The sequence below is a fragment of the Penaeus monodon genome, chromosome 12 (assembly GCF_015228065.2).
Source record: "Penaeus monodon isolate SGIC_2016 chromosome 12, NSTDA_Pmon_1, whole genome shotgun sequence".
In the NCBI taxonomy this organism is placed as follows: Eukaryota; Metazoa; Arthropoda; class Malacostraca; order Decapoda; family Penaeidae; genus Penaeus; species Penaeus monodon.
In genome coordinates this window covers 13,447,744-13,460,243 of record NC_051397.1, presented here as the reverse complement: position 1 = coordinate 13,460,243, position 12,500 = coordinate 13,447,744, and the positions used below count along the sequence as shown (strand labels likewise).

The window sequence follows — 12,500 nt, the reverse complement described above, 5'->3', positions numbered from 1 at the left end:
TTAGATGCCAAGTACTGAGGCAGTGTCTGCATCTGTGCATCATACACTTCAGGCCGCTGAAAAGCCATCTCAGGCATCATTTCAGCAGGCATGGTGGGCTGGGGACCCTGGCCACTGGGGGAGGGTGTCTGCAAGGCTGGATCACTGAACACAAACTCTGGCGAATAGTAACTGCCAGGTCCTGCCATCGTCATCTGGAGAAATGGAAGGGTTTTACTCACTCACTCAGAAATGATGCCACTGACTTTAAAGTGACTCTAAAAACTTGTTAGCAATATTGAGATATATGCATTTTCTAAATTTTCTACATCATTTAGGATCAATTCTCTCCCATGGATCTGAGAAGCCCCAATCCAATTTTTTTTGGTGGAGAGAAAATATATGTAAACTCATAATCTGAGCTTACTGCGATCATCACTAAACAACTTCACAAGAACACTCTTAACAAACTATACCACTTTTTACTGCCCTATATTTTAATGTATTTGATAATATTGGGTCAAAGTAAGACTACATAGGTGACTCAGGAATATGTTCTATACACAGTAGCAGTTTTACTTTTTTATACCTGAAAGTTATTAGTTCTTCATCAAATAATTTTCCTGCAGACAATATAGTTTCACCACATAATTTCTAATATACAATATACTAACATTTCTGTAAGTAAAACTACCAAAAAGCAAAACTGGTATTTTGCTTCTAATATTATTATCTTGAAAGCAACTCTCAACTCTAACTCTCAACTCTCACACACACACACACACACACACACACACACACACACACACACACACACACACACACACACACACACACACACAACACACACACACACACACACAGAGAGAGAGAGAGAGAGAGGGAGAGAGTGAGAGAGAGAGAGTGAGAGAGAGAGAGTGAGAGAGAGAGAGAGAGAGAGAGAGAGAAAAGAAAGAGAGAGAGAGAGAGAGAGAGAGAGAGAGAGAGAGAGAGAGAGAGAGAGAGAGACCCTTTCCTTACTCCTGTACTAAGTTAGTCATTACTCTTCAGTCTCTCCTTCTCTCATTACAAGCCAACAATTAGACTATTTTCATTGAAAAGTATATTTTTCATTGTATAGAATAAATTCTGTTTCAATTTTATTTTTAAAATATACAAAAAATAAACATTTTCTCAGGCCCAAAAATACTTTGTTTTCTACAAAATGCAACATAAATTAAGAAAATTGTACAAGTATTAACAAAATTATCAGGAAAAAAAAATATTCAAATGAATTTCATGGGCATATCATTTCTAAATAATTCTAACATAAAAAAATAATAAAATTATTTCATTAGGTGCATCTGCCCACCAGATAATGTGCATTACTTCCCTGTATGCACAGGGATAACAAAAAAGGCCATTGTGTCTATTTTCTATTTCACTACCAAAAACCAGCACAATGTTGGGTAGTGTTACCTTTTTTTTTTTTTTTTTCACAAAAAATATTTGACAAAAAATGAAGGGGATGGTCCCCTCAACCCCTATGATCCAGATAAGGTGATCGTCATGTCACAAAAAATCTGCCTTGACCTGGTGACGTGAACATGACAATGAAGGCCAGACTCATTTGGCCTTTAGAAAGGGGCTTTTCCATTATTTCCCATGAAAAATGAGTGTGGAATGTAGTGTCCCTGAGCCATGACTGGAAGAGTGCCGGCTCTAAGGAGGACACCATTCCCATGCTCAACATTTTATTCCTGGCCACCATGTCCGGCAGCACAGATTGTATTATAAAAAATTTAATCTTTAAGAAAAAATGCCACAAATATTTAAATCTTATTTATTGTTATTATTCTTTCACTGACTTATGGACTACCTAGAGAGATATGGAGTCCATGCAAGGAAAATGGTCTATTACCATCTGGATAAAGCAAATCAAATAACAAGTTTATAAAATAGAAAAAAAGCTAAAATTGCTGGTGCATAAAAAGAGAAAATGACATTGCAAAGGGGAGTGTTTACATGTACCCAGCCTACAAGCCACACACCCATCAGAGTGCCCACTCACATAAGCCTAATGCCCGTATTTTGAGCCATGGGACTGCCATTAAGCATCTGAATCCAATGGTTCAAGATATGTGACAGTGAAAGCTTATAAAGTTCGTAAAGAAAAGTTCCTATATTGTCTAGAGATTGTGGCTCATGAGTGTACATTCTTCTCTTTATGGAGGGAAGATGAACTTAATAAAGTAGATCATCATAGATTTTCTCTTATTTTCTTTAACTTTTTTGTTGATTTTATTCTTTATAATAGGTGTATATATATTGTCAATTTTTGAAGTGTTTTCCTTTTGTTGTTTTCTGTGTTTTGGTTAAAACAAACACAGTTTAATTTTAAATGGAAAATACTTTTAGAGGAAACAAATGAAATCTCATAAAATCACATTATTCCATTCTACACAAGTGTGTGCAGAGTTGGGGACAAATGAAAGGTCAACAGCATAGTATAGCCATTTGCAGGGACACTTGCAACTGGTAACACAGTGTTCTTTTGGGGAATGCTGAGAATTCACTCATTTTTTGGCTGGTTGCGGCACCCGGAGTGACCACCCGAGGCTTAACCTCAGGCGTGCTTTCCGGTAGCGCTTGGAACATCCTGTCTTGCGGCAGGATGAGCGGTTAACTCTGCTATCGCGGGATTGATAGCGACTGGGAGTTGAGGTGGCTGCCCTCTCAGAGGTGAGAAGACCTGGTAGCGGCACGATCAGTGTGGGTGGTTACACCTACTACTGGTCGGGCCGTAGCGATGGTCACCACCTCCAGGGTGTAGCCATAGCCATCTCCAGTCGACTTCAGCCCGCGGTAGTCGAGGTGACACCGTTGATGAGCGTATCATGGCATTGAGACTGAAGCATGCTTTTGGCTTCTTGTCTCTTATTGCTGTATACGCTCCTACCGATGTATATAAAACCGATGTGAAAGAGGCGTTCTACGCCAAACTCGCATCTGTGGCAGACGATTGCCCCCGGCGAGACATTCGCATTGTTCTGGGCGACTTCAATGCGGTATCCGGCTGTGACCGAGCTGGCTACGAGATGTCTGTCGGCCCCCATGGCTCGGGAGCTGATCCCAGCAGCGAGAATAGCCTCCTTCTCCGGGACTTTGCTAGGTCCCAGAAAATGAGGATCTCTGGCTCCTGGTACCAGCGCTCCAACCCGCATCGCTGGACTTGGTACAGCGATACGGGTAATGTGGCCAAGGAGATCGACCACATTCTTGTCAGCACGCGATGGAGGATCCTTCAGAACTGCAGGGTTTACCGGAGTGCTGAGTTCTGTGGCACCGACCATAGGCTGCTTGTGACTACCCTGCGGGTCAACTTCAAAACTCCCCGTCCCCCAGTGGCCACCCTAAGGTGTTTCACTTGGACAGACTAAGGGAGGAGGAGTGTGCCCGTGGGTTCGCCACGGCAGTCTCTGACCGATTCACAGAAACCAGCAACCTGACGGACCCAGTTGCTCTGTGGGAGTCCTTCAAGCACGTAACACTCGAAGCAGCTCAGGAGTCCATTGGCGTACGCCCAAGGACAAGGCAGAATACCATCTCCCTGGAGACATTAGAGGCCACTGAAGCGTGTCGCAAGGCTCGGCTGAATGGGAATCAAGTCTTGCGTCGTTCCATGGTGCGTAGGGCTCGGACACTGCTGAGAAGGGACAAGGAACAGTCTATCAGGAATCTTGCTGAGGAGGTCGAAGGCCATTTCTTGGTAAATAACCTTCGCCCTGCCTACCAAGCTCTGAGAAAACTGAACCCTAAGCCCTCCTCACGATGACTGCAGTCCGATCAGCGGATGGACGGATCATCTCAGATCATGTTGGGGTTCGTGAACGTTGGGCTGAGTATTTTGAACAGTTGTACCAGGTGGACCCTCCAACAGTTAGCTTGGATGCAAGCGGTGGTGGTGGTGGTGGTGGTGGTGGTGATGGTGATGGTGGTGGTGGTGATGGTGGTGGTGGTGATGGTGGTGGTGGTGGGTGGTGGTGTGGTGGTGGTGGTGTGGTGGTGGTGGTGGTGTGGTGGTGGTGGTGGTAGTGGTAGTGGTAGTGGTAGTGGTAGTTTGGTAGTGGTAGCTTTGGTAGTGGAAGACTGAAGGATGGTGGACTGAAGGATGGATGTCAGATGGATGGTAATGACTTATGATGATAGATGAAGACAACTACCAGCAGTAGCATCATCATCATGACGATGATGATGATGATGATGTTTTTTTTTTTTTTTTTTTTTTTTTTTTTTTTTTTTTTTTTTTTTTGGGGGGGGGGGGGGGGAAATTTTGACAAAAAGAAGGGGTGCCCCTCAACCCTATGATCAGAAAGTATCGTCATGCACAAAAATCTGCTTGACTGGTGACGTGAACATGACATGAAGGCAGACTCATTGCTTTAGAAAGGGCTTTTCCATTATTTCCATGAAAAATGAGTGTGGAATGTAGTGTCCTGAGCCATGACTGGAAGAGTGCCGGCTCTAAGGGACACCATTCCCATGCTCAACATTTTATTCCTGGCCACCATGTCCGGCAGCACAGATGTATTATAAAAAATTTAATCTTTAAGAAAAATGCCACAAATATTTAATCTTATTATTGTTATTATTCTTTCATGACTTATGGATACCTAGAGAGATATGGAGTCCATGCAAGGAAAATGGTCTATTACCATCTGGATAAAGCAAATCAATAACAAGTTTATAAAATAGAAAAAAAGCTAAATGCTGGGCTAAAAAGAGAAAATGACATGCAAGGGGAGTGTTTACATGTACCCAGCTACAAGCCACACACCCATCAGAGTGCCCACTACATAAGCCTAATGCCCGTATTTTGAGCCATGGGACTGCATTAAGCATCTGAATCAATGGTTCAAGATATGTGACAGTGAAAGCTTATAAAGTTCGTAAAGAAAAGTTCCTATATTGTCTAGAGATTGTGGCTCATGAGTGTACATTCTTCTCTTTATGGAGGGAAGATGAACTTAATAAAGTAGATCATCATAGATTTTCTCTTATTTTCTTTAACTTTTTTGTTGATTTTATTCTTTATAATAGGTGTATATATATTGTCAATTTTTGAAGTGTTTTCCTTTTGTTGTTTTCTGTGTTTTGGTTAAAACAAACACAGTTTAATTTTAAATGGAAAATACTTTTAGAGGAAACAAATGAAATCTCATAAAATCACATTATTCCATTCTACACAAGTGTGTGCAGAGTTGGGGACAAATGAAAGGTCAACAGCATAGTATAGCCATTTGCAGGGACACTTGCAACTGGTAACACAGTGTTCTTTGAGAATGCTGAGAATTGCTACTGCTATGTATATGATGATTATGGGAAACAAAACTCTCTGAACATTTAACCCATTTGATTCAGGTGATGTAAGTGCCGTGTTTTGCAAAAATTTGACTGAGGGCTAAGAGATAGGAATATGCAGTCTTGGAAACTTTGACTTAGGGCCTGGTTGACAGAAATGTGCCATCATGAAAAATTTGGCAGAAGACTAGGGTGACAGGATGGACTCATCATAAGTGCACAAAGCTCTTGGAGAAAAATTAGAGTCAGAGGGTGTTTAGAATGGGCATTTTGGATTATTTTCACCAGTAAACAGGGTAAAATGTACCATACATGAACCATGGCTGGAAGAGCACCAGCTCCAAGAAAGATGCTATTTCCATGTCAGGTTCCTATTTCCAACCATTGTGAATAGCAGTGCAGGGTAACAAAGTTGAATAATAAAAAATGACAATGTTACTTCTTCTTGTTGTTACTGCACAGTTGTAGACTACCTAGAGAGATTATAGGCAGTTTGTGCAAGACAAACATTCCATTAACAACTTTATATTGTATATCAAATGAAAAACATACTTTAGAAAATGGCAAAAAAGCAAAAAAAAAAAAATGACTTTACTATCACATCATTGAAAATTTTAGCTTGTGGGGTGAGTGACATGAAAATGCCATCATTGGAAAATTTAGCCATGGGCCAGGGTGAGGGGAACTTGTAGTCATGAGAATCACTTACCATAAGTACACAAAGCTCTTGTAGGGTGATTAGACTCAGTGGGAAGGGCTTTTGTATCATTTTCATGGAGCTTTTGTACATTGAGTCATGCCCTGGCCTAAAATGCTCAGGGTGAACTGTTTAGCCGCATAATGCACCTATCAGCTGATTAACATAAACAAACTGTCCTCATACAGGGGATATCAGCAGAGACTTTCCTGAATGAGAATATAATAAGGGCTCGAAACTGATGTATTATTATCACCATTATCATTATCATTTATAATTATGATCATTATTATGATGATCATCATCATTATCACATTTTATATTACTATAATTACTATTACTACTATAATCACTATCATTATCATCATGATGATTATCAATCATAATGATCACCACCACCATATTAATTATCATTATTATTTCCATTATTATTATTAGTAGTAGTGATAATAGTAGTGGCAGTAGTTGTAGTACTAGTAGTAGTAGTTGTAGTAGTAGTGGTGGTAGTGGTAGTAGTTGTGGTAGTAGTAGTTGTGGTAGTAGTTGTAGTAGTAGTGGTGGTAGTAGTAGTAGTGGTAGAAGTAGATGTGGTAGTGGTAGAAGTAGATGTGGTAGTGGTAGAAGTAGATGTGGTAGAAGTAGATGTGGTAGAAGTAGATGTGGTGGTGGTGGTGGTGGTGGTGGTGGGGGGTTGGTGGTGGTGGTGGGGGGTGGTGGTGGTGGTGGTGGTGGTGGTGGTGGTGGTGATGGTGGTGGTGATGGTGGTGGTGTGGTGGTGGGGATAGTGGTAGTGTTAGTGGTAGTGGTAGTGGTAGTGGTAGTGGTAGTGGTAGCTTTGGTAGTGGTAGCTTTGGTAGTGGAAGACTGAAGGATGGTGGACTGAAGGATGGATGTCAGATGGATGGTAATGACTTATGATGATAGATGAAGACAACTACCAGCAGTAGCATCATGATGATGATGATGATGATGATGATGATGATGATGATGATGACGATGACGATGACGATGACGATGACGATGACGATGACGATGACGATGACGATGACGATGACGATGACGATGACGATGAAGATGACAACGATGATAGTAATGATGGCAATAATAAAAATAATACTGACACTAATAATAATAGGAATTAGAATACTCATGGTTAACAATTAAAAATAAATATGATATTGATGAATATCACATTAATACTGACATACTGGATGTCATAATATTAATAGATAGAATATTTTATTATAAATATTAGTTATAGAGATTATTTTCAAGAATGTGATTCTGAGAATACATATTTTGTAAAATATATTAATGTTGGAAATTCAGGTTGATGTTCAGCATCTATGGTGATATATCAAATTATAGGGAAATATATATTGCCACTACATAAAATATCAAAATAATTACTGAAATTACTTTTAACAATACATTATATATATGTCAAACTGTATCCTATTTCACACTAAGGATGCCCAGAATGAAAGTGTCTAGATTAACAACTATTTCATAGCTGTTACATTTTCCTCTCTCATGCAGTTACTATGTCAGATTCTTTGCTGAGTTCCCCACATTAGACAGTAAGTTGATTAAGTGTCATCTAATAAAAAGACTATGTGCTACTACCAGCTGCAGCACAACAACAGTTATTGGTGATCAGAGTTAACACAAGTGTTCCCAAGTGTGGAAAACACATGCAGGGGATCCTTGCAGAATATTTCTCATGAAGTACATGGATTTTCATTATGAGTGTGTGATTTTGGAGGGCTTTAACATGACTCCAAGATTAAATTCAGGAAAAGCCATAGCTATCTGAATGAAATGATGCCATTACTATCTTTATCAGTAAAAAAAATATAGACTTGAGCAAGAGCAGAAAGACATTTTTTCCACCTTTTGATGAACTCAAAACTAATGTATTAATTTCTCATTTTCATTGAATATAACAGTTTTAATGTAGATAAAAATGCAAATATCTCATTTCATATTTTTTCTTCCGACTCTTACACTTGACAAATTTTGAGTGATGAAGATGGACTTGGTCTGCTCTTAAAAATCTCTGCTTACTTTTCTTAAAAGAGTGGGAACCATGACAAAAAAAAAAAATACCAATACAAATTGTACAATTCAGAAAGTTATATAAAAAACTGGCAGACCCTAACCACTGTATTCCTTGACATTCTTACCTAAGTTCTAAGCAAGGACTGAAAACATCCTCATTATCCTTCCATTTTACAAAAAATAATAATAATAATAAATAAATAAATAAATAAATAAATAAATAAATAAATAAATAAATAATAATATTAATAAAAATAATAATAATTACATCAAACTTCCCCAAAACTAAGCTTTTAAATCTTCATTAAGTGAGAATAGATCAAAAGATCCTCTCCCTCACTATCAACCTTGCCTGTCACTTTTTATAAGAACCCCACAAAAAAATAATAATAAATAAAAATTTACCTAACCAAAATACAACTAATCTGACTGGTAAAGGTTATTAGCATACCTGATAGCCCTGTTGAGGAAAGCCAGGCTGGGGGTAATGGTGCTGCTGCAGGTGATGCCCCATTGGCATGGGTTGCATGCCTCCTGAGAGTGCTGAGCCCATGCTGACCTGTGGCACTCCGCCTGACATGTTCTGATGTAACCCTTGAGGCACACCTTGTGGCACATTCTGACTAAGGCCTTGAGGTACAGAAGAGGCTAGTCCCGGTGGTGGTGGTGGTGGTGCCCCCTGGAGACCTTGAGGGACCCCCTGGGGAACTCCCTGGGGTACCCCCTGAGGGACCCCCTGTGGAACTCCCTGTGGAACTCCCTGTGATACTCCCTGAGGCAGGCCTTGATGAAGACCCTGTGCCACTTGCTGTGAGAGAAAGTGTCGTGTGTCAAAGGGGACCTGCTGCTGATTCAGGTTTGACTCACTGAAACCATGTGGAGTGTGTGCAGCTACCTGGGGTGCTATGTTTGTGAACTGGCCACCCCCTGACCCCTGTTGGACTGCATAAACCCCAGCAACAGGAGCACTCAGGGACTGAGCAACAGGGGTGATGTATGACTGAGAGTTTGGTATCACAGGCTGCCCCTCTGACTGAGATGGACTTCTGTACAGGTGCGAGCCCATCATCATTTTGTTGTAAGTTATGCCATCAACTTGCTGCTGATTCTGGAAATTGACAGGAAGCGGAGCAGAGAATCCTGGTGGAGGGGCTGCACTACCCCCACTGTTCTGAGTCCCTCCATTGCCTGCCGAAGTTGCTGTGGACACAGACATTCCAGGCGTTCTGCTGGTGCTGCTCTCACTTGTATTGGGCATCAACACTGCACTCACCTGCCCTCCTGCTGCTGCTTGACTTGCCATGTGGAATAATGCAGCAGGACTTATGCTATAATAGTACTGTTGCTGCTGTGGTTGCTGGCACTGGGAGGTGGTGGCCTGGCTATGGGAGGAGGTTGCAGATGCTACTGCAGGTGCAGGGATGCCCTGACTCTGTTTCTGCTGCCCAGTTTGCTTGGGAAAAGTTGCCGGACGATGAGGGGGCATTTTTTATCCAACTCTCCCAGTAATTCTGCTGTTGCTGCTGTGTTTGCTGTTGTCCTGGCTGTTGCTTCTGTTGTGATTGTTGTACTTGTTTCTGTGGAGGTTGCTGCTGCTTTTGTGGTTGCTGCTGAGACTGTTGTGCCTGCTGATGAGGAGGCTGTGATTGATTCTTACCATGATGCTGGTGCTGTTGCATGGTGTTTGGGGGGAGATTCTGCCCTCCCGAAACCGCTCCCTTTCCCCCTGGTTTGGCCCTTTGGGGTTAGCATGCCCTGATCCTTGACTGCCAAGTCCCCCCAGCCCTTGGTTGATCTGTTCCAGGATGGGGCGTCCCTGGCTCTTGTGGCCAAGGTGGTGGAATCCAGGTGGAGCTCCTATGCCACTGAACTTCTCCTCTGGTGTGGCCCCTCGGCCCTTCCCATTCCCCATCCCCGCCCCAAAAGGTTGGGAATCATGCCACCCAGCTTTGCCAGGCCCTCCAATAATGGCTGCTTCACTCATAACCAATTTACTCAGAGTTGTGGAGGCAGACTTTGCGTCGGCCTTGGAAGTGCTCCATGGGTTTAAAATGCGGCAGCTCTCTGGCCCAGACTCTTTGCCACTCACAGACTTTGAACTGCTGTTGCTCGCAGCCACATTGGGCTTGCTATTGTAAGTGGATTTTGCTGTGCTACAGGCTGGTGTGTGTGGGAGATTCTCTTTGGAGGCAGAAGTCTGCTTCGCTGGATAGGCAGTTGCGACATCTGGAATAGGTATTTTTTTTTTATTTTTTTTTCTCATAGCTTTGAAGTACAGATTACTTTGGTAAAACAAATAAATCAGAACAAATTTTTAAAAAATATTAGCCTAAAATTTTAATGTGAAAGACCTTATCATTAATACTGTGAGATAATAGCCAAATCCAGAGTCACCAACTGTTCATATTTTTTTCCTTTTCTTTTCTTTTCTCTTTTTATTATAATCAAGGGTTTTAATTCAAAGATATATCAAATGTTTTTATTTTATTCTTAGAATTCAACACATTCTTTGCAGAATTGTCGTTATCATAAGTCAATCGATGACAATGGATTAAATTTTGGGCTATAGACATTTAATTATTACAAATATAATAATAGGATAAAAGTATAAAATATACTCCCACATTTTGTAACAAACAAATCATATGTTGCTCTGTAATATATATATTTTTATATATCATCTGATAATATAAAAACAGTTCAAGAATTAACCGAACATATCAGACAAAAAAGATCTCACTAAAATAAGGTATCTGATTTTTAACCAGAATAACACAAGAGGCTTATAGAATTTAAAGTAAGATGTGAAAAGTCTGCAAAACAAAACTTCAAAAATTATCTTTCTTGAGACGTCCCAATGGTCAAAAATTTCTGAAAAAAAAAAAAGTACCCCAGAGCAATCTCATTTTGAGTTTTGGGGAAAAAAAAAAAAATTTAAAGACAATCCAAATACCGCTAGACCCGAAACATCCCTTTGTAAATGTCACGAACCTTTTCATGTGAAAAAGTGAATAACTCACACACAAAACCCCTCTTTGTCACAAATTAAAGGAACAGATGACCCAAATACTTTCCTAATTTTTTGAAAAAATAAAAAGGGCAACCTGTAACTTTTGGGAAAATTTTTGCCCCTACTATTAAATTTATAGTATTTTTGTTCTCAAAAAAGGCACAAAGACAAATAATTTTTTCCCAACCAAAGGCATACTAACAATCTTTCAATCCATAAGAGCAATACGATTAAAAACAGAAAAATAACAAAAATGTGGGTGTAGACGCAAAACAACCCAAAATGTTGCAGACACATACAGTGCAATTTTTTTTCACTAAAAAATTCCCACAAAAAGAAAACAGTGTTAACTCCCTGAAATATGTGCTTTAAAAAACATATTTTCTAATAAGTCTTTAAATTCTCTATTGAATTGGACATATCTGAGAATCATTAAAACTGGTAGAAAAGAATTACTATTGGCAATTTCCTTACAGCAAAAGCTCTCTTTTTTCTTTATAAATCAAACTTCTGTATTCTGAGCAGGGGTTTCCCAAGCTCTCCTCAGAGATGGAAACCCTAAATCGCCTTTTCTGGGGCACATTTTTTTTTAAACCCCCCTCCACAAATATATTACAGTAGAGAGCATCTAAAAAAACAAAAAAAGCACTTTAAAATACTCAAATGACAAATATATATTCCAGAGGTTTAAGGCCCAATTTAAAAATTAGATAAAAAAGTTGAAAGTATGAAACCATTTTGAAAACCCACTTTTCAAAAAAGCCTAGAAATTCCAGTTTCTTCAACCATCCCTTGCCACTACTCTTTCCCCCCCCCTCTCAGGACCAGTAGCACCAATGGCAGCACCATTAGAAGGTGCACAGAAAATTGAAAACATTTCGCACTGTGAGAAGGGTGGTTAACACCCATTTAAACCCCTCCCTTCAGGGTTTTGGGTTTAGTATGGGCCCTGAAACATGTTGGATGGTGATTTTTTCCCTTTCAACCCCGGTTTTTGATTATGAGGGAAGTCATTTGGGGGGGTGTGTTACTTTTGAAACACCCTTTTTAAACCCTTTATAAAGGTTTGGGCACGATTTTTTGTGCATCTTGTTTTGTAGTACGCTTTTGCTTTTTTTTGGCTTTCTTCTTTTAGTCTCTTTCCCGGCCAAATTTTTACACCAAAATTTCATATCACTTGAACTAAGTGATCCTTTCCATCCCTTGACTTTATTTGTTTACGACTAGCTTTTGTTCCCCTGCCTGCTTGTGTTGTTTTTTTACTCGACTTTTATCCTCTTTGGTTTCCTGACTCCCTTACTCCCTTTTTGGCTTATGCCCTTTTCCCCCCAATACCCAAAAGCCTTCTTCCCGTGTCAAACTTTGACCCCTTTGATAGCCTGGCCCGCCATTCACGCCTATATCGGACCCTTA

At 40.3% G+C, this 12,500-nt stretch overlaps 1 protein-coding gene across 1 annotated transcript in view; it reads right to left on the bottom strand.

Annotated features, from left to right (window-relative positions):
• Positions 1 to 12,500, bottom strand: part of LOC119579317 (protein transport protein Sec24-like CEF) — a 39,244-nt gene that overhangs the window by 1,165 nt on the left and 25,579 nt on the right. Inside the window, exons 3-4 of the mRNA XM_037927081.1 lie at positions 8,529 to 10,303; positions 1 to 194 (exon numbers count right to left, since the gene is read on the bottom strand). The exon at positions 1 to 194 is cut by the window's left edge and continues 1,165 nt beyond it. Coding sequence (XP_037783009.1) covers positions 1 to 194; positions 8,529 to 9,563 — 1,229 coding nt within the window. The 5' untranslated portion in view covers positions 9,564 to 10,303. The remainder of the gene's footprint in view (positions 195 to 8,528; positions 10,304 to 12,500) is intronic.